Here is a 21,275-nt window from a genome sequence, read left to right on the forward strand (position 1 = left end):
CTGGAAACAACCATCTGAAACAAAGAACCTTCTCCTTTTACTTATTATATTATACCCATCTGTGTTTTTGTCTTGTGTGTGTATCTAGAGGGTGCGCGAGTTTAAATTGGGGGGGTTAGGAATTAGATAATAATTCATCTGTTGAGTTTGCTGCATATTTACTTAGTTATTGTTGTCAATAAACTTAATTGTGTCTAAACTTACAAACCTGGTGGCTGCAGTGATTGGACAGCCAAGGGCCAAAGACTTTGGGTGTTTTTTCTAAGAATGATTTATTAATTACAATTGTGTTGTGACTCTGGGTCAATTGTGGCTAGAATTGACCGTACAAGAGCCCAGGGGAGAAAGAGACACAAAGCCCAGAGAGCATGGTACAAAGACAACGCAGAAAGAGTGTGAGGCATAATGCAGAGAGAGAGACAAAGAGGCAGAGTGCAGAGAGAGAGAGAGAAAAAGAGAGAACTTAAAACATAAGAAATAGGACCAGGAGAAGGCCACTCGGCCCCTCAAACCAATTCTCCCAGTCAATAAGATCATGGCTGTTCTGATTGTGGCTTTCACCCCACTTTCCCCTTGTCCTCCCTGTGGACTCCTCTGTGGAAATGTGCCTAACTCGGCCTTGAATATATTCAATCAGTCGCAGCCTCCACCACTCTCTGGGGGGAGGGCGGGGGGGGGGACGACTGTGGTCCCCTTGTTCTAGATATCCCACCCCCACCCACCCTACCCCACCCCCCGATGAGGGGAAACATCCTCTCAGCATCCACATTATCAAGAGAGAAAGAGGACGGGGAGAGAATCAGAGAGAGAGAGAGAGAGAGAGAGAGACAGCGGACAAAGGGAGAGAGGGAGAAAAGGCAGAATAAGAGAGGAGAAAGAGAAGGAGAGAGGCAGAGAGAGCGAGACAGACAGACAGGTACAGAGGGTAAAGAGGATAAAATAAACACGCAAGACAACATCAACCCATGTGACACAATGTGCTGTGAGGAGCATTGGCAGGGATTCGCAAGGACCAGTGCCCAGAGGTCAGTGAACTTGGCAGAACCCACATGCAGTAGGTGGATCCTCCACTTTAGGCTGCTTCAGTCTGTAAGCAGTTCCTATGTTACTGCTACAAATGGGATAGCTGTCAGTGACCCAGACCTTCAGCAGTCCAAGTTGACTGGATTGGCCATGATCAATGCGCGGGGTCACGGGAAATGGGTGTGGGAGTGGGACCAGGTAGAATGCTCTTTTGGAAGATCGGTCCGGACTCCATGTGCCAAATGGCCTCCTTCTGCACAGCGGGGATTCTATGAATTATACACATCATCGGAGAACAGGGAGCTCAGGCCCCTCTACCCGAGAGGCGTCTGTAGCCTGGGGAGACCCACCTCATCTTTCAGCTGTGTCAGGAACAGGGGCAGGAGATGTTCCACAGTGTTTTCCTTTCCCAACATTGGGGACAAGCCCATGATAACAGAGGCAAGAGCGGACTTCACGTGCTCATTCGCATCCGATACAAGCTCCTGTTTGAAGGCAGAACACAGCCAGGTGAGAAACGGATCTGACTTTTCACACTGCAGGTACAGCACAGGTTAGATACAGAGTAAATCTCCCTCTACACTATCCCCATCAAACACTCCCAGGACAGGTACAGCACGGGGTTAGATACAGGATAGAGCTCCCTCTACTCTGTCTCCATCAAACACTCCCAGGACAGGAACAGCACGGGGTTAGATACAGGATAGAGCTCCCTCTACTCTGTCTCCATCAAACACTCCCAGGACAGGTACAACACAGGATTAGATCAGAGTAAATCTCCCTCTACACTGTCCCCCATCAAACACTCCCAGGACAGATAGAGAACAGGTTTGGATACAGATTCAAGCCCCCTCGACACTGTCCCTCCCAAATACTCCCGGGACAGGAACAGGATACAATTTATAGCTCCCTGAACACTGACCCCATCAAACACAGTTGGTTTGCACTGGGGTTTGACTTCGGGCTGCATTAGCATGCTAAAGTGGGAGTTTGATGACTGAGGGAAAGGAGGGTTAATTTCTATCTAAAGTCTAGTTTTTCTTTATTCAGTAAATTAACTATAAAGTTGCTGTTGGGTTGGAGGAAGGTGACTTTTAATCCAGCTTCAAACAGAGTTCACTCAGGCTCTCCTTGCAGCTGCAACTTGTTTATTAGGTAACTGTATTAATCCAGTTTTCAGAGGCTAGAGTCAGACAGCAAAAGGTGAGTCATTTTACAGTGCTGACTTTGGGCTGCATTAGAGTGGGAGTTTGGTGAGGAGGGAGCAAGGTGCTCCTTTCATTTCCTCAAAGAGCGTGAAGGGAGCCAGGAGTTTACAAAGAGTGCAGCTGACTAGGAACAGAGTCAGAGGGCAGAGTTCCAGCCGGTGAGTAAAGAGTAACTGACCTCAGGTGAAAAACACTGAAAAAGTGACATCACAGGAACGCTGTGACCTGATTGGCTGGTAGCAAATCTGCACTCAAATTGAAAATAAAACTTTGTTAAACTAATTAAACCTAATTAATCAATTACTTAATCATTAGATACAGACTAAGTGTCCCTCTATATGGTCCCCATCAAACAATTCCAACACAGGTACAGCATAGGTTTAGTTCGAGTAAAACTCCTTCTACACTGTGTAAGTTATGGCAACTCTCCATCCGTGCCAGTTAGGGCAACATTGCTACAGAAATGGCAAGACTTACAGTTAGGGCAACATTGCTACAGAAATGGCAAGACTTACAGTTAGGGCAACATTGCTACAGAAATGGCAAGACTTACAGACATTTTAAAATAAGAAAGCTTTCCTGCAAAAAGCCTGCAACAAAATGGCTGGAAGCAGCCAGACAGAGAAATACACATCACAAGATCATCTCCGAGAAGAACAATGGGTAGGGCAGAGCCAACAGAAAAATTATGTCAGGTATGTGGAAGGCTCAGAGTGAGCTGAGGAAGACAATGACTATGGAAATGAGTTTCTGCCCAAACCAGACAGAAGCCTATTCCACTAATGGCAAACTAATTCAAACTGTCCCAGCATCTCCTAGGAGCCATTTTGCCAGCAATCAGGCAAGCTCCAGAGACGTCATCAGCTATTGTGAAGAAACTGATCAGGTTAATTTCTTCCTGAAGGTGATTAGCATGCCTTTTGTCTTTGAAATCGATCAATGGGAGTAGCCAGCCGGCTCCAGTGTAACATGTGCACTTAAAGATACAGGACACAGACAAGTGAGAGAGCGATCTTGGGTAGATTTTACTCAGAAGTTCCGATTGAGAAGTTTTGCACAGACGTTTGGGCTGGAGGAGATTTGAGAACTAAGAAGAAGAAACTCTAATAACCTACAAAGGGACCACCACAGGGTAGAACTACGGGCCCAACAGGAGAAGCAAGTCTCCACGAACCAGGTGCAGAGGCAGACCGTAACGAACTAGGACCGAAAAAGCCAGAGGGGAGCCTGAAGATTTTGTGTTTTTAAACAGACCCATTCAGCTCGGAAGTGGTGAGTATATTTTGTCAGCTTACAGAAACCCCCAATTAGGCTAGGCTGTTGAGGAGGTGTGGTAAGGGATGGTATATAACAACCTCTTGTAAAACATTGCTAAAATTGTTAAAAGTAAGGATTTTCGTGTGCCGTTAGTCCTAGCTCTCACAGACATAATTGCAAGTGTGTGTGTGTAGATTTCAATTTGGGTTGTGGATTTCATAAACTGGACTTCCTTTTTCTTGAATAAATTACTTAATTGTAATTCACCTTGGTTCTGGTCTCGCCTGTTCCCTTATTGCTCGCCCTGGCCAAGTCGCACTCAAGTGCCAGGACATAATTCCGCAGTCGAGAATCTTTGAGGGGGTCTGGGCGCCTTGAAACGCTCACCCAGGAGGAACCAGCTGGTTAGGGATAAACAGGGATTCCTCCTTCTCTCTCTCTTGTGAAGCAGCCCTAGCAAGGCACTTACAGGGTGGTAGTTTTCGACAAGAGAGTGAGTCACACAGGTGCAGGTGGCGGTCAGGATAGCTGGTGTGGCATAAGGACAGGGTCACCGGTCAGGTATAAACGGTGAGCCTTGCTCACGCTCCCTTGCGAAGTGGTCCCAGTGTGATGCTTCCGGGTCTTTGATTTCAAAGCCTGCAGGGGAGAGACACCCACAGCTATCTGTGACACCCACTTCCAGCCTGTTGTGGGGTAAAAAGAACACCCTTCTACAACTGACCCCATCAAACATGCCCAGGATACGTATAGTATGGGTTTACTTACAGAGTAAAGCACCCTTTACACTGTCCCCATTAAACACTCCCAGGACAGGTACAGCACGGGGTTAGATACAGAGTAAAGCACCATCTACATTGTCCCCATTAAACACTCCCAGGACAGGTACAGCACAGGGTTAGATACAGAGTAAAGCTCCCTCTACACTGTCCCCATCAAACACTCCCAGGACAGGTACAGCACGGGGTTAGATACAGAGTAAAGCACCATCTACATTGTCCCCATTAAACACTCCCAGGACAGGTACAGCAAGGGGTTATATACAGAATAAAGCTCCCTCTACACTGTCCCTATCAAACATCCCCAGAGCAGGTACAGTCCAAGGTTAGATACAGGTCGACCATTGTTCAGGGAAAGGGTGGAGAGGACAGCGGGAAAATGACAAAGGCTCAGTCTGGGTAGGTGATATCTGGATGGGATTGGGAAAGCACACCTTCACAGAGGGGAGGATGTGGGTCATGATGATCTGCTGTCTTCCATCAGTGGGCAGGTTCTCACAGAAATCTGAAAGACACCAAGTTTCAGTGAAGAACACAATTCTGTACCATTCTTGTTGAATATTTCAATGCTGTTGCACATTACAAATAAAATTAACGAAACAAAAGAACTGGAAGTGATGTTTAACCTCAATAGCAGGAATTCAGCATGCAAAAGTTCCAGTCAAACATCAGTAACTGCAGGTTCATGCTACCATTTTCCGTACTGAGGGAGTGTTGCACTGTCAAAGGATCAGTACTGAGAGAACACTGCACTGTCAAAGGATCAGTACTGAGGGAGTGCTGCACTGGCAGAGGGTTAGTACTGAGGGAGTGCTGCACTGTCGGAGGGTCAGTACTGAGGAAGTGCTGCACTGTCAGAGGGTCAGTACTGAGGGAGTGCTGCACTGTCAGAGGGTCAGTACTGAGGGAGTGCTGCACTGTCGGAGGGTCAGAACGTAGGGACACTGCACTGCCAGAGGGTCAGTACTGAGGTACTGCAGCACTGTTAGAGGGTCATTACTGAGGGAGTGCTGCAATGTTAAGAGGGTCAGTACTGAGGTAATGTACTGTCAAGAGTTTCTGTCTTTCCGAATGAGACATTAAACTAGTACTCTGCCCTCTCGGTGGGTGTAAAAAAAATCCCATTGTCACTATTTGGAAGAGCCAGTGGGGGGCCGAATGCCTGGAGTTCTCCCCAGTGTCCTGGGAAGAAATATTTATCCTTCAACTAATATCATCACTGAAGAAAGCAGATGGCCTGGGTCATTATCACATGATTGATTGTGGGATCTAACTGTGCACAAAATGGCTGCCACATGTCCTACATTGCAAAAGTGCACAACTTAAAATAAACATTCTTTATTCACTTTGAAGTCCTTGTCGCGAAAGGCGTGATTGATATGCCAGTTGTTTTCCGCTGCAAATTTCCCCCTGAACACTGACCTCTGACCTTGCTGGCGGTGGACGCTCGCACTTCAGCTTCACAGTCCTTCATGAGGTTCTGGAAGGCAGGCACCAGATCCTTCTTGGTAATCTCGGGCCCGATTGCTTTCTGCAACTGTCCCAACACCACACACGGGGAACAAAAGGAGAGAGAAGTGAAGAAGGTACTCTCAAACCTCAGCGCAGACATCGCCTATTACCCTCACCGCAGCTGAAAGGGTTAAATCACTGAGCGCTGCAACCCAGATTCACCAGCATGTTCCTGGGGTTGAAAGGGTTAAAATCCGAGGGCAGGTCGGACAGACTGATCTTGCATTCCCTCCAGTCTGGAAGATCAACTGGTGATTGAATCGAGGGGTTTAAGATACTAAAGGACTCGATCGGGTCGGTAGAGAGAATCTATTTCCTCTGGTGAGACGGTTCACAACAAGGGGATAGAATCTTAAAATTGGAGCCAGGTCGTTCAGGGACAATGTCAGGAAACATTTCTTCACACAAAGTGGGATGGGAATCTGGACCATTCTCTCCCACCAAAAGCTATTGAGAGGTCATTTGAAAATATCAAAGCTGAGTTTGACAGATATTTTGTTTGGTCAGCGGGGGGGTTAAGGGACCACTGCGGGGAGATGGAGTTAAGATAGAGGTCGGACATGATCTCAGTGAACAAGTGAGGAGGCTCAATGGGGCTGACTGGGCCCCCTCCTGTTCCTATGTAACAGGCTCAAGGGGCTGGATGGGCCTCCTCCTTGTGGTGAACCACTGTAATAGGAGATGTAAGGTAGGACCTGCACTACAGGTTCGCCGGTAGCTCCTGCCGGCTGGCTCCGCCCACGGAGAACTGTATAAATATGCATGACCTCCAGTGCCCTGCCATTTCGCCAGCTGCAGCAGGAGGCCACGCATCTGACTGTAATAAAGCCACAGTTGTATCCAACTTTAGTCTTTGTGCAATTGATCGTGCATCAATTTATTACAGTCAGATTTTCCACAGAATGGATATCAGAATTAAGCCCAATCGTCTGCAGCTGGATCCGCACTCGCCCGACGCCAGAAAAGACTTTACTCACTGGCGAGCATGTTTTGAGGCCTACATCAAGGCTGCGGACCCCGAGCCAACGGAGGCTCAGAAGATAAACGTCCTGTACTCCAGACTGAGCTCCAGCGTGTTCCCGTTGATCCAAGACGCCACGAATTACACAAAAGCAATGGAACTCCTTAAGGAACACTACGTGCAGAAGGCGAACATGCTCTTTGCCAGGCATGTACTCGCCACCCGCTCGCAACTACCTGGTGAGTCCATCGAAGACTTCTGGTGGGCCCTAATTCCACTCGTCCGGGACTGTGACTGTCAGGCCGTTACGGCCGCCGAACACGTGAATCTCCTCATGCGCGATGCCTTCGTGACGGGGATTGCGTCGGACCGCATCCAAGAACGATTACTGGAAGGGGCCACGCTCGAACTGGCGGAGACGAAAGCCTTGGCGCTCTCCACGACGGTCGCATCCCGTAACGTACAATCGTAACCCACCCGCCGTGCTGCCCACCCTTCTACTCCTTCCTATCCCTCCGACACCCCTCCGACGACCTCCTCAGCCGGGGCCCTGCCTTCCCAATACGCCTGCGCTGCACGCCGATCCGCGCACCCTGGGGGTCCCCGCTGCTACTTCTGCGGTCAGCAGAAGCACCCCCGCCAACACTGCCCGGCCGGCACTGCAGTTTGTAAAGCCTGCAGTAAAAAGGGCCACTTTGCGGCTGTGTGCCAGGCCCGTGCAGTCGCTGCAATCGTGCCCACTATCGCCCCCTCCCCCACGCCAGACGCACAATGGGAGTCGCCATCTTCTCCTCCCGGGTCCATGTGCGACCAATGGGCGCCGCCATCTTGCCCCGACCTCGCAATGTGCGCACCAGGGGCACCGCCATCTTGTCCCCCACAGGGTCTCCGGACATCCCGACATCGGAACCGCACACGCTCGCCTTCCGAAGCATCCGACGGCTACCCGCAGCTCGCTTCGATGACGCTGGACCAATCTCGCCCGCACAACCTGGCCACCGCGTCGACGACGGTTAAAATCAACGGCCACGCGACCTCTTGCCCGCTGCACTCCGGGAGCACCGAAAGCTTTGTTCACCCAGATACGGTAAGGCGATGCTCCCTCGCAGTCCACCCTGCCAATCAAAGGATCTCCCTAGCCTCAGGATCCCACTCCGTCCCGATCCGAGCTTTTGTACAGTCACCCTCACGGTCCAGGGCGAAGAATTTAGTAACCTCCGCCTCTATGTCCTTCCTAATCTCTGCACTGCACTCCTGTTGGGCCTGGACTTCCAGTGCAACCTCCAGAGCCTCACCCTCATATTCAGCGGGCCCTTACCCACCCCTTACCGTTTGCGGCCTCGCGACCCTCCAGGTCGATCCCCCCTCCCTTTTTGCCAATCTAACTGCGGATTGCAAGCCCGTTGCCACTAGGAGCAGACTGTACAGCATCCAGGACAAGACCTTCATCAGGTCTGAAGTCCAGCGGCTGCTTCGGGAAGGCATCATCGAGGCCAGCAACAGCCCCTGGAGAGCCCAAGTGGTCGTGGTTAAAACTGGGGAGAAACACAGGATGGTCGTGGACTACAGCCAGACCATCAATCGGTACACGCAGCTTGACGCGTACCCTCCCACGCATATTTGATATGGTCAATCAGATTGCGCAGCACCGGGTCTTCTCAACGATTGATTGAAATCCGCCTACCATCAGCTCCCCATCCGGAAGTCGGACCGGCCATACACTGCCTTCGAGGCGGATGGTCGCCTCTATCACTTCCTTAGAATCCCTTTCGGTGTCACAAAGGGGGTCTCGGTCTTCCAAAGAAAGATGGACCGAATGGTCGACCAGTACGGTTTGCGGGCCACCTTTCCGTACTTAGATAATGTCACCATCTGCGGCCATGACCAGCAGGACCACGATGCCAACTTCGATAATTTCCTCCGCACTGCCACTCTTCTCAATCTGACCTACAACAAAGAGAAGTGTGTGTTCAGCACGACCCGGTTAGCCATTCTCGGCTATGTAGTCCAAAACGGACTTCTCGGGCCCGACCCTGACTGCATGCGCCCCCTCATGGAACTTCCCCTCCCCCACTGCACAAGGCCCTCAAACGCTGTGTGGGTTCTTTTCCTACTACGCTCAGTGGGTCCCAAACTATGCGGACAAGGCCCGCCCACTCATCCAGTCCACCTAATTCCCCCTCGCGGCCGAGGCAACAACAAGCTTTCGCCCGCATCAGAGCAGACATCGCCAAGGCCGGGATGCGCGCAGTGGACGAGTCACTGCCTTTCCAAGTAGAAAGCGACGCTTCAGACGTCGCCCTTGCCGCCACTCTAAACCAGGCAGGCAGACCCATGGCATTCTTTTCCCGCACCCTTATTCAACACTCATCCGTTGAAAAGGAGGCCCAAGTTATCTTTGAAGCTGTGCGGCATTGGAGGCATTACCTGGCCGTTAAGAGGTTCACTCTCCTTACGGACCAACGGTCAGTAGCCTTCATGTTCAATATCACACAGCGGGGCAAGATCAAAAATGATAAAATCATGCGGTGGAGAATCGAGCTCTCCACCTATAATTACGAGATCTTGTATCGCCCCGGTAAACTCAACGAGCCCCCAGACGCCCTCTCCCGAGGTACATGTGCCAGCGCACAAGTGGACCAACTCCGGGCCCTACACGACAGCATTTGTCACTCGATTGTACCATCTGGTCAAAGCTCGCAATCCGCCCTACTCCGTCGAGGAAGTAAGGACAGTCACCAGGGACTGCCAGATCTGTGCGGAGTGCAAGCCGCACTTCTACCGGCCAGACCGTGCGTGCCTGGTGAAGGCTTCCCGCCCCTTTGAACGTCTCAGTGTGGATTTCAAAGGGCCCCTCCCCTCCACCGACCGTAACTCGTACATTCTCAGTGTGGTCGATGAGTACTCCAGATGCCCTTCGCCATCCCATGCCCCGATATGACGTCTGCCACCGTCATCAAGGCCCTCAGCACCACCTTCGCTCTGTTCGGTTTCCCCGCCTACATCCACAGTAACAGGGGATCCTCATTCATGAACGAAGAGCTGCGTCAGTTCCTGCTCAGCAGGGGTATAGCCTCCAGCAGGACGACCAGCTACAACCCCCGGGGAAACGGGCAAGTAGAACGGGAGAATGGGACGGTTTGGAGGGCCGTCCAGCTGGCCCTACGGTCCAGGAACCTCCCAGCCTCTCGCTGGCAGGAGGTCCACCCTGACGCTCTGCACTCCATCCGGTCACTATTGTGCACCGCCACTAATAACACACCCCATGAACGTGTTTTTACCTTCCCCAGGAAGTCCTCATCCGGGGTGTCGCTCCAGACTTGGCTCGCTGCTCCAGGACCGGTCCTTCTCCGTAGGCACGTCCGACTCCACAAGGCGGACCCCTTGGTGGACAGGGTTCACCTGCTCCACGCCAACCCTCAAAATGCCTACGTTGAGTTCCCTGACGGCCGCCAAGATACTGTCTCACTCAGGGACCTGGCAGTGTCAGGTTCCACCCCAATACCCCCCCCCCCCCCAATGCGCCCCCCCCCCGCGCCAATATTGACCGCACCAGAGCACCCCCTCCTCCCCATTTCCGCACAAGAGGACGAAGAGGACTTCTGCACGCTCCCGGAGTTCCCCAATGACTGGCCAGCATCAGCACCGCCACCACCACCATCGGTGCCACCTCCACCACCGCCAGCACCGATTTCGCCGCCACCGTTACGCCGCTCCCAACGAAGCACCAAAGCACTGGATCGGCTGAACCTTTGATGGACTCCGGACCGTCAACATGGACTTTTCTTTCCCTACCACTGTACATAATTGCACTAATTGTATATAGTTTCACGTCACCCCCGCCAGACTCATTTTTAACAGGGGGTGAATGTGGTGAACCACCATAATAGGAGATGTAAGGTAGGACCTGCACTACAGGTTCGCTGGTAGCTCCTGCCGGCTGGCTCCGCCAATGGAGAACTGTATAATTATGCATGACCTCCAGTGCCCTGCCATTTCGCCAGCTGCAGCAGGAAGCCACGCATCTGACTGTAATAAAGCCACAGTTGTACCCAACTTTAGTCTTTGTACAATTGATCGTGCATCACTCCTGTTCCTGTGTAACATGCTCGAGGGGGCAGAATGGGCCTCCTCCTGTTCCTGTGTAACAGACTTGAGTGGCTGGGTGGGCCTCCTTCTGTTCCTGTGCAATTGGCTCGAGGGAGCAGGTTGGTCCTCCCCGTGTTCCTGTGTAAGACCCGAGGTGGCTGGATGGGCCTCCTCCTGTCTCTGTGTGACAGGATCGACAGACGGTTATTTGAACAGGAGCTGCGGAAATCACCCAAAGGGGACAGGGAATTGTTTTGTTTCACGTCAAAGGCACCCTGGGCAATCACCCAGGATGTGTTTTGGCTCGAGACTGGGATTGTTCTCTGAGCAGACGAGGACATTGGGTCACGGTGTTCGAAACCTCAAGGCGGCAGTCGACTGAAAGCCTTTCCTCCCACCACAGCGACGCGAACCTTCCCTCCCGCAACTTGCCATCCGCTTACCTCAATAAACTTGTCCGCCACCATGTAGCGCACACGCCATGACTTGTCCTCCACGGCCTGGCGCAGGGTGGGCATTACCAGTTTCTCCACCTCTTCACGCTTCAAGAGCTCCGCGATGCTCACGCAGGCTTCGACGGCCAGCAAACGCACGGAATCCTGCAGGAGTAGCGCAGACAGTCAACAACAGGAAGGTCCCGAGCAGCAGTCTGCATCAAACTATCCCACCGTCACTTCGCCACGTTCAGTATATTTACTTTAAGGCTACACTGCAGACCCAGGCCATTCAGCCCATCTGCTCAACACCAGCGTTCCTGCACCACACGGGTCTCCTCGGTGAACCAGTATTTATTCCCACACTTACTGAAGTCCCTCATCTCTGGTTCGAAACGTTTGGCCAATATTATGAAAGGTTCCTCCTCCACAAGAGCCTCCTCTCAACCTCTCATCATTGCCCCTTGCCCCACCGTCATCACCATATCCTTCTATTCCTCTCTCCCTCATGTGTATATCCAGTTTTCCACTTAAATACATCGACATGGTTCACCTCAACCACTCCCTGTGGAAGTGAGTACCACATTCCCCCCACTCCCGGTGCATTTTCCCCACTCTCTGGGTAAAAAGGTTTCTCCTGAATTCCCTAAAACCCTATCTCTCTGACCTTCTACAGCCCCTACAACCCTCCTTTTCTCTGTAACTGCCTCCAGACCCTATGACCCCTCCGCCTCTGTAACCTCCTCCTACACCTGCAACCCTCCCTATCTCTGTAACCTCCTCCAGCTCCAGCCACCTTCCCCTATCTCTGTAACCTCCTCCTGCCCCTACAACTTCAAATCTCTGTAACCTCCTCCAGACCCTATAACTTCCCGATCTCTATAACCTCCTCCAGCCCCGAAAATCTCCCGATCTCCGTATCACAGAACATACAGTACAGAAGGAGGCCATTTGGTCCATCGAGTCTGCACCGACCCACTTAAGCCCTCACTTCCACCCTATCCCCGTAATCCAATAACTCCTAACCTTTTTGGACACTAAGGGCAATTTATCATAGATTATCATAGAATTTACAGTGCAGAAGTAGGCCATTCGGCCCATCGAGTCTGCACCGGCTCTTGGAACCCTATCCAAGGTCAACACCTCCATCCTATCCCCATAACCCAGTAACCCCACCCAACACTAAGGGCAATTTTGGACACTAAGGGCAATTTATCATGGCCAATCCACCTAACCTGCACATCTTTGGACTGTGGGAGGAAACCGGAGCACCCGGAAGAAACCCACGCAGACACGGGGAGATCGTGCAGACTCCGCACAGACAGTGACCCAGCAGGGAATCAAACCTGGGACCCTGGTGCTGTGAAGCCACAGTGCTAACCACTATGCTACCGTGCTGCTCCATGAATCCTCCTCCATCCTCCTCGACCCTCCCTATAAGACATTGTAGGAGCAGATGAGATCATGATCGATCTGATTTGATAATCCCCAACTCCACTTTCTTGTTGCATCCCCATAACTTTGATTCCCTTACTCATTAAAAATTTGACTATCTCAACCTTGAACGTACTTAACGACCCAGCCTCTTCAGCGCTCTGCGGGAAAGAAATCCACAGATTCACTCCCCTGTGAGAAAAGAGATTCCTTCTCATCTCTGTGTTAAATGGATGCTCTCCTTACTCTGAGATTATACCCTCTGGTGCAAGACTCTCCCACAAAGGGAAACATCCTCTCAACATCTGCTCTGTCAAGTCCCCCAAGAATCCTATTCTTCTAAACTCCGAGTACAGGCCCAACCTCCTCAACCTCTCCTCCATCCTTCCATTCCCGGGTCGACCGCGTGAAACCTCTCTGGACTGCCTCAAATGCCACTCTATATTTTCTGAGATAAGGGGACCAAAACTGTTCACTGTATCCCAGGTGTGGTCTAACTGGTACCTTACATAATTTTAGCAGGACTACCCTGTTGTGTTCTGTTGCTTCCTTGATTATGAAGGTACACATGGAATACGAAGATGTGATTGCGACAAGTATTTATTCTTGATGGTAACTGTCATAATTTCCACGCATGTATATGCAGACAGGCAATGTTGACACACAGGATGACCAGTAAGCACACAGCACAATGCAGTCAATCACCAGACAGGACACCACCACTATAAAGCCAGAGGGCACTAGGTTTCCCGCTCTCTCTGGACCCAGCCTTTGAGACAGTCAAAGTCCACGAGCTAGCACAGTGCAAATACCATGCGGTAGCTAATAAGTCTGGTCAGGCTCGTACAAGGTCTCCAGTCAGTTCAGTATAGTGTCGATCCACAGTTAAATATGTATGTTAGTTCTATCGTTCAATAAAACCGTGTTGGATCTACTACAGTGTTAGAGGTCTGTTTGTCGCATCGCTGCATCAAGTGCAGTCCACACCGAACCGACCTGCCTAACACATCAGTAACCATGTATTTCTATTTACAAACGATTCCGTCTCTGTTACTGTAAAACTATGGAAGGAGATGTCTGTCCTCTTGTCCGTCCTGCTACCAAGTGTCCGCCTCCCGCTGGTCCCCAAAAAAATATATGTCTGTGTCGGTGTCTGGTTCCACCTGCTGGTGGGAGGTCATAGCTGTCCCTACATGTATTGGTCAGGAGCGCTATTATATACATTGGTACAACTATGTACAATTTTACATAAGATATGTCCATACGCATATCACCACATCCCTCTTCCTTTGGAGAAACATGCTTTTACAATCATGTGTCTTAAATATCCCTATTCATGATCACATTTCTGTTTTAAGAAAGTAGTATTCGGTCACAGGTTCAGTCTATCAGGCTATCGCCATATTCTGGACGACTGCCTGAGTACCAGCTGGGCTGGTGAGCATGCCCCATCTGCATCAATCACTAATCCTTCCCCTGGCACCAGTGCAGACACATCAGTTGCCCCAAGGTGTGCTGGATCTTCTGTGCCGATTTTGATCTTGGGGGTGTATTCAGACTCGTCTGCTGGGTTGAGTACAAAGGTTCACTGCACCTTGAGCAGAGCTTTTCGGCTTCAGTGCAGAAATGAGCCATCCTCGGTGAGCACCCTATACAGGTTTGGACCCACTTGCTGGACAACCGTTGCTAGCCTTGTCCATCCTCTGCCATTTGGATCCTTGACTCTGACTGTGTTTTGTATTTGCAAAGGCTGGAGTGCCTTTGCAGATGTGTCATATGCCTCCTTCTGCATTTACTTCTGTAGGGCGAGCTTCATCTGGAGCATTCGGTCAATTGTGGGACCACCATGGAGGGGAGGGTTGTCCCCAGCTGCCTGTTCATCAACAGCTGTGCTGGTGACAGGCCATTTACCAGTGGGGCTGACTGGTAGCTGAGCAGGGTGAGGTACATGTCTTCCCCACTGTCTGAAGCCTTCATGAGCAGCTGTTCATCTATGTGAACGCCCTTCTCCGCCTTCCCATTCGACTGTGGATAGAGCGGGTTCGATGTGATGTGTTTGAAATCATGCAGGCGAGCAAATGCGTTCCATTCATAATTGCTGAGGCAGGAACCATTGTCCAACATGACAATGGATGGTATACCATGCTGTGCGAAGATCGATTTTACTTGCTGGACCACAGTTTGCTGTCGCGTTGGACAACTGTGCCACCTCAGGGTAGTTAGAAAGGTAATCAATGACAACCAAGAAGTCTCTCCCTCGAAAGTAGAACAAGTCCATCCCAACTTTGTACCATGGGCTGGTAACAATGTCGTCCATCTGCGTAGGCTCCTTCCTTTGCCGACAGCGGAATTTCAGGTATCACACTGCTCCACCATGCCTGCTCTGTCCTGCGTGACGCCAGGCCAGTATACCACCTCCTGGGCCCTGCATTTATATTTCTCAATGCCCAAATGTCCTCCGTGCAGCTTTTTAAGCATCAGCGGCCGTAACAAGTGGGGGGTGACAATCCTGTGCTGCCTTAAAAACAAACCATCCACCTCACTGAGTGCAGCGCGGATGTTATAGTAGGCAGGGCAGGAACCTTTTGGCCAACTTTAGACACCTGATCACTTTTTGAAGCATCAGATCCTTGGCCGTTTCTGCCTTGATGAGGTTCGATTTTTCATCCGATATCAGTAATGATGGGGCCAACATGTTGACATGTTCGGGAACTTCATCTCCCCCTGGACAGACTTCATTTACGGACGCCGCTCTTGAGAGTGTGTCAGCAACAGCCAGAAATTTGCCTGGTGTGTAAATCAAGTTGAAGTCATACCGCTGAAGTTTCATCATAAGCCATTGCATCCACGGGGGCATCTGGCATAGATTCTTGTGGATTATCACGACCAGCAGCCTGTGGTCCGTCTCAACCAAAAATGTGGGAAGCCCATACACGTAATCATGAAACTTTTCAAGCCCGTGATAAGTCCTAGGCATTCTTTCTCAATTTGCGCAAACCTGCGCTCAGAGTCCCTCGAGGCAGATGCTACCGACAGCCAATCCCCATTCGCACTCTGTTGCAACAGCACTGTTCCAACCCTGTCTTGAGATGCGTCCATGGAGATTTCTATCTCCTTAGCCGGGTAGAAGTGTATCTGGGATGGCCACGTCCCGATTACAAAATGGACACTTTGCAAAGAATGCAGGGAAAATTGGACAATACCGAGAAAGCAAGCAGGTGCAAGGTTTGTCTGTTGATTGGAGCTATAGCTCCCAGACAAGACCGAGATGCAGAACCATCTACATACTAATGAGCCACCTCCGGGGACAAAAGGGTAACATTTAGGTAAACAATGTTAAGACAGACACCCCGGCGCCACAGGAGACTAAAACAAAGCAGACCAACGGCCACCTAGGACACGCCCAGCAATCAGGGAACCCACCCCTCTATTGGACGGAAATCGATAAGAACGATTGGGAAGCGGCCCAATTATTTGGGGCCAAGTTCAAGGCCCGCCCAAAAGCGCGCGAAGCCCTTTTGAGTATAAAAAGGACTCCCCAAGAGAGAATCGCTCTCTTGGCCTTGGCTCTCAGCGAGGAGAGACCTGCCAAAGCTGCTGCAGACCAAGTAAGTTCCAAGTCAATGCATGCTACGAGATAGACGCTCTTAGTTGCTATCCTGTAAACAGCTCAACCCAGCAGCCTCAGAACTGAGCAATGGCCATTGTTCCTCTGACTGAGTGGGCACCCGAAGCTAAGTATAGGCTTTTAGCAGTCGTGATAGTTTAGGTTGTAGAGTGTAAATACTTATGCATGAGTATATTTGACTGTGTGTGTAAATAAATGAGCATTGATTTTGAACTTATTATCTGGTGTATCGAGTCTTTGATCAGTATTCGGTTTTGAACCTTGTGGCGGTATCGAAAGATACCTGGCGACTCTTGAGCAAACGTAATTAAACAGAGCCATATTAAGAGAGAACACAATTAGCAACATTTACTGGCGACATCTGACGGGACTTGACTTAGAAGTGGCCTAACCACTCCGAGAGAACCCAAATTTGAATTGAGAATCCAATTGGAAACAGAAAAACCACAAGTGTAAGAATAGTACTGACCAAGCCTCTGAGATTCGTAAGTGTGTTAATGCATGCGTACTAACAGGGATACAAGGTAAACCTGAGAGATTTTGTTGCGTAAAACTGTCGGGAGTTTTGTAGGCCAGAAATTAGCGTAAGCCGTAACCATGTTTACATCACTACTTTATCACCCCCTGTTCCAAATTCAGTAGAGAACCTAGATAGAGAAAATGGCAATGAAGACAATGGAACGCCTTATGAACACCCAGGAATTCGAGGTCACAGCAACCAGTAGAGTAGGACAGTGTCCTGTTTGGGAAGATGAGATCAGGAAATATCTCAAAGGGAAAGGATGGCCTCTGGAGTGAAATCTGCGCCAGTGACGAAACAGGTCCCGGAAGTATAGGACATACTTGGTGGGAGAACCTGTCAGAGATCCACAAGAAGAGCTTGGGGAAAGATCGCAAGCCGATGGCAATCATGTCCTGTTTGGCACAATTGCGAGGCACAGAGGAGGTCATTAGGACTCTCCGTAGAGAGATAGAGGAGAGAGACAGAAGTAGTGAGGTAGACATGAGCGAAGTAGAGAAGGAAAATAGAGATTTGAGAGAGCAGTTAGCAGCAAGGGACAGAGAGGTGGATGATTCCAAGTGGGCACACCAGTCTTGTCTCGCGCATTTGAGTTGTTTCCAAACGCAATACGATAAGGCCTACCAGGACACGCAACGTGCGGTCTTGGTAAGACAAGAGAGAAATTGCAGAAACAGTGCAATGATTTGAAAGCAGCCCTACGAGCACTCCATACTTCCACGACGGAACAAAGGCAGAGCTCAGTGGACCACGCAAAGTGCCGGAAGCAAATTGCGGAATTGCAATCTCTGCTTTCCGTTCAAAATGGGTTTCAAAGCACATTCGGACCCCAGTTAGATCAGGAAAATGGCCCCGGTTGGCAGGAATTGAACGAGACTGTCCATAGATACGTACATGGGACATGTACGCAGGAAAAACCCCAGAAAAGGAAAGCGCCCCAACCCCCAACCGAACAGGCAGAACACACCCCCATGAACCCTGTAACCACACACCGCAGGGCCGCAGCAGAAGGAGACTCAGATTTCCTTTATACAACCCCATTAACCGTGACCCAATTACGGGACGCGTGTGGAAAAATTACACCGTTCCTTCCCACATCAGACCCCCACCAATTTTTCGCGAAAGTCAAACAGCAGGCTACCATGTACGGTCTGGACGAAAAGGAGCAAGTGAAGCACACAATATTAAGCCTCGACCCTTCAGTCGTGGCAACCCTTCCCGACCCACAGAATGTAGGAGGAGGCACACTCCAAGAGATGCACACAGCGATCCTTGATGCGATCGGCTATAACAGAGGAGACCCCGTAGAAGGCCTAAACAAGTGTAGGCAAAAGAAGACAAAGCACCCCACAGCGTTTGCTGGACGCTTGTGGATACACTTCACAGCAGTTTTCGGAGGCAGCACGAGCCCCCACCACGCTCACAGTAGGAGAGTAAGTAAACAGGATTAGCTCAGCAGGAGACTTCTGGTTCGACCCTCGAGCCATTAGTGCAGACAAACAGGTTAGGGCAGTCCTGCAGGAGCACAAAGCGGCATTTGCACAGCACAAGCACGACTGTGGCAAATTGGCTGGCTTTGTGAACATTGCAGGTCCCGACCCTAAACCCCAGAAGCAGTACGGATTTCCCCAGGAAGCAGAGGGAGAAATCTCCAAAGTAATAGAGTTTGTTGAATCGAGACGTACTCAGATCAATGGCCTCCACAAACAACGCACCAATTATGCCTGTCAAGGAAACCGGATGGATTATGGCGACTGACCATTGATTACCGGGAACTGAACAAAGTAACCCCAGCAGCAGCCCCCACCGTAGCCACGAGTCCCGAGACCATGCTCAAACAGGGACTCCAGTCAAACATTTTTTCGGTTTTGGACATTAGTAACGACTTTTGGTCCATTCATTTGGCTAAAGCGTGCCAGTACAAATTCGCCTTTACATTCCAGGGACAACAATATACGTGGACGTGCCTTCCACAAGGCTTCCACAACTCCCCCTCCATTTTCCACCGACAGCTGGCAAATGGATTAGCAAAATTTCCCCACCCCGATTTTCTGGTCCAGTATGTAGACGACTTGTTACTACAGACAGACACAAAGGGAGAGCACATTTCGCTTCTCGCCGAACTCCTAGGACTCCGAAAAGAAATTGGTTGTAAAGTCAACCCCAAGAAGGCCCAGATTTTGAAAGAGAGGTGATTTACTTGGGAACAGTGATCACACGTGGTAAACGCGAGATCGAGCAAATGAGAATTGACTCGATCGGCAAATTGCCCCTTCCCCACAATGTCTCAGCCCTCCAGTCATTTTTAGGACTGGTTGGCTACTGCCGAAACCATATTGATGGTTTCGCCACTAAAGCAGCGCTTCTTTCCGAACATCTCAAGAAGCAGGCACCTTGGGAATGGCTTCCACAGCATACGGATGCCGTGGATGTTTTAAAAAGAGATCTCAGCACAGCCCCCGCACTACAGGTCCCAGATCCACTTTCCCCGTACGCTAACGAAGTAGCAAGCACCGACCGAACCCTTTTGGCCGTGCTCCTCCAGGAACGCCATGACCAATTACGCCCCGTAGCATACGCCTCACGCGTGTTAGGCCCTGTATAGCAAGGATTTTCTGCCTGTGAAAGGCACCTGCTCGCCGTTTTTTGGGCAGTACCATACTTCGCCTACATTACAGGACTCAACCCCATCACCACCCTCACAGAACACACCCCAACACAGCTATTGCTAGACGGCCGACTTAAGGATGGCACAGTCAGCCAAATCCGCGCAGCCCGTTGGACCCTTCTTTTACAGGGACGGGACATTACAGTAAAAAGAACCAAGACCCACACCTTCCTTGCCGATAATTTGCAATATGCAGGCACCCCACGAGTGTGAGATCATCACCACAAAACATAACACAGGCCCATTTATACCCAAAACACCTCCCAGGAAAGCAGGTAATACACCCCAGAGACCCTAGCCCCCAGACACGTGCGCATCCCTGAAGATTTATGTGGATGGCTCCTCCACAGTGTTAAATGGAAAGAGAATCACCAATTGCGGTATTTACGTAGAGGACGCGCAGGGACACGCCCAAGATGAGATTTCACTAAAGTTGCCAGGACACTTAGGCTCGCAGGCAGCAGAACTGGCAGCGATCGCTTACATTGTAGACCACCCCGACTCGTTCCCGACCCCAGCAGACATCTATTCAGACAGCTTGTATGTCTACAATAGTTTGACGGAATTCCTGCCCCTGTGGGAAATGAGAGGATTTGTTTCCGCGGATGGTAAACCCCTACCCTCAGCCCCATTACTCCGCCATATCTTAGAGACAGCGAAGGATAGAAAATATGGAATAATTAAGGTTCGCAGTCATCACCGTTCTTCCCCCGCTGGTAACGTTAAAGCAGACGCCCTAGCGAAGGCAGGTTCCAGGCATGGTTACTTTTGGAACCCCCCCCCCCCCCCCCCCCCCGCCCCGCGAGAGCACTCCAGTACATGCAGTTCAGGTCTCACAGACCAATATTCAGGGTCTAGCGAAGGCACAGAAAGAGGACGAGAAACTCAGGGAAGTTTTAAAGGGTACCTTCCCAGTCCCGTATGATAAATACAAGAATGCAATAACCACACATGACGGTGTGATTTTAAAGGATGGCATTTATATAGTTCCCAGCCAGGACAGGAACCAGATCATTTGTCAGTTCCATGACAATCATGCAATCATGGACACCAAGGTATTGACCCCACCCTAGCCCACCTCAGACTGCTCTGCTGGTGGCCTGATTTAAAAGCCGATGTTACCCACTACATAGAGAATTGCTTGATCTGTGCCCAGAACAATCCGGACAGATACGCGAAAAAGGCTCAACTTAGTCATACCCGCCCCGTTAATGGACCCTGGACAAATCTACAGATAGACTATACAGGACCCCTACCCCTTGCAGAAATGGTTATAAGTATGTGTTGGTGGTCATCGACACCTTCACAAAATGGGTGGAAGCTTTTCCATCGAAAACGAATACGGCCAAAACAACAGCTAAAATATTAACACATCACATCTTTACAAGATGGGGCCTCCCCCGCAGTATAGAATCCGATCAAGGCTCCCATTTCACAGGACGGGTAATGAAAAACGTCCTCACGATTTTCGGCATTCGACAAAAGTTTCACGTAGCATACCACCCCCAGTCAAGTGGTATTGTCGAGAGGATGAACGGGACATTAAAAGCCACCCTCAGGAAAATGGTTCAGCAGAATAACAGCACCTGGGATTCAGTTCTCCCATTTGCTTTAATGTTTCTAAGGAACACCGTATCCTCCCCCACACTCTCATGACCGGACGCCCCATGAAAGGGACAAAGAGTATTTATTAGGACTGGATTTGGCCAGCCCCGCAGTCACCGCCCTCACGCATGAAAATGCTGTACAACAATTGATGGGG

General features: G+C 50.4%; 1 protein-coding gene across 3 annotated transcripts in view; it reads right to left on the minus strand.

Moving 5' to 3' along the window:
- The window catches only part of LOC140386516 (serine/threonine-protein phosphatase 2A 65 kDa regulatory subunit A beta isoform-like), a 96,113-nt gene that overhangs the window by 54,012 nt on the left and 20,826 nt on the right, over window positions 1-21,275 (minus strand). For all 3 annotated transcript variants that reach the window (XR_011933630.1, XM_072468913.1, XM_072468914.1), the window contains exons 6-9: window positions 11,273-11,428; window positions 5,690-5,804; window positions 4,702-4,772; window positions 1,374-1,508 (exon numbers count right to left, since the gene is read on the minus strand). Coding sequence is in view for 2 of the 3 variants with exons in the window: in XM_072468913.1 (XP_072325014.1) it covers window positions 1,374-1,508; window positions 4,702-4,772; window positions 5,690-5,804; window positions 11,273-11,428 (477 nt within the window). In the remaining variant the exon portion in view is untranslated. The remainder of the gene's footprint in view (window positions 1-1,373; window positions 1,509-4,701; window positions 4,773-5,689; window positions 5,805-11,272; window positions 11,429-21,275) is intronic.

This window comes from Scyliorhinus torazame, chromosome 12 (assembly GCF_047496885.1).
Source record: "Scyliorhinus torazame isolate Kashiwa2021f chromosome 12, sScyTor2.1, whole genome shotgun sequence".
Taxonomy (NCBI): Eukaryota; Metazoa; Chordata; class Chondrichthyes; order Carcharhiniformes; family Scyliorhinidae; genus Scyliorhinus; species Scyliorhinus torazame.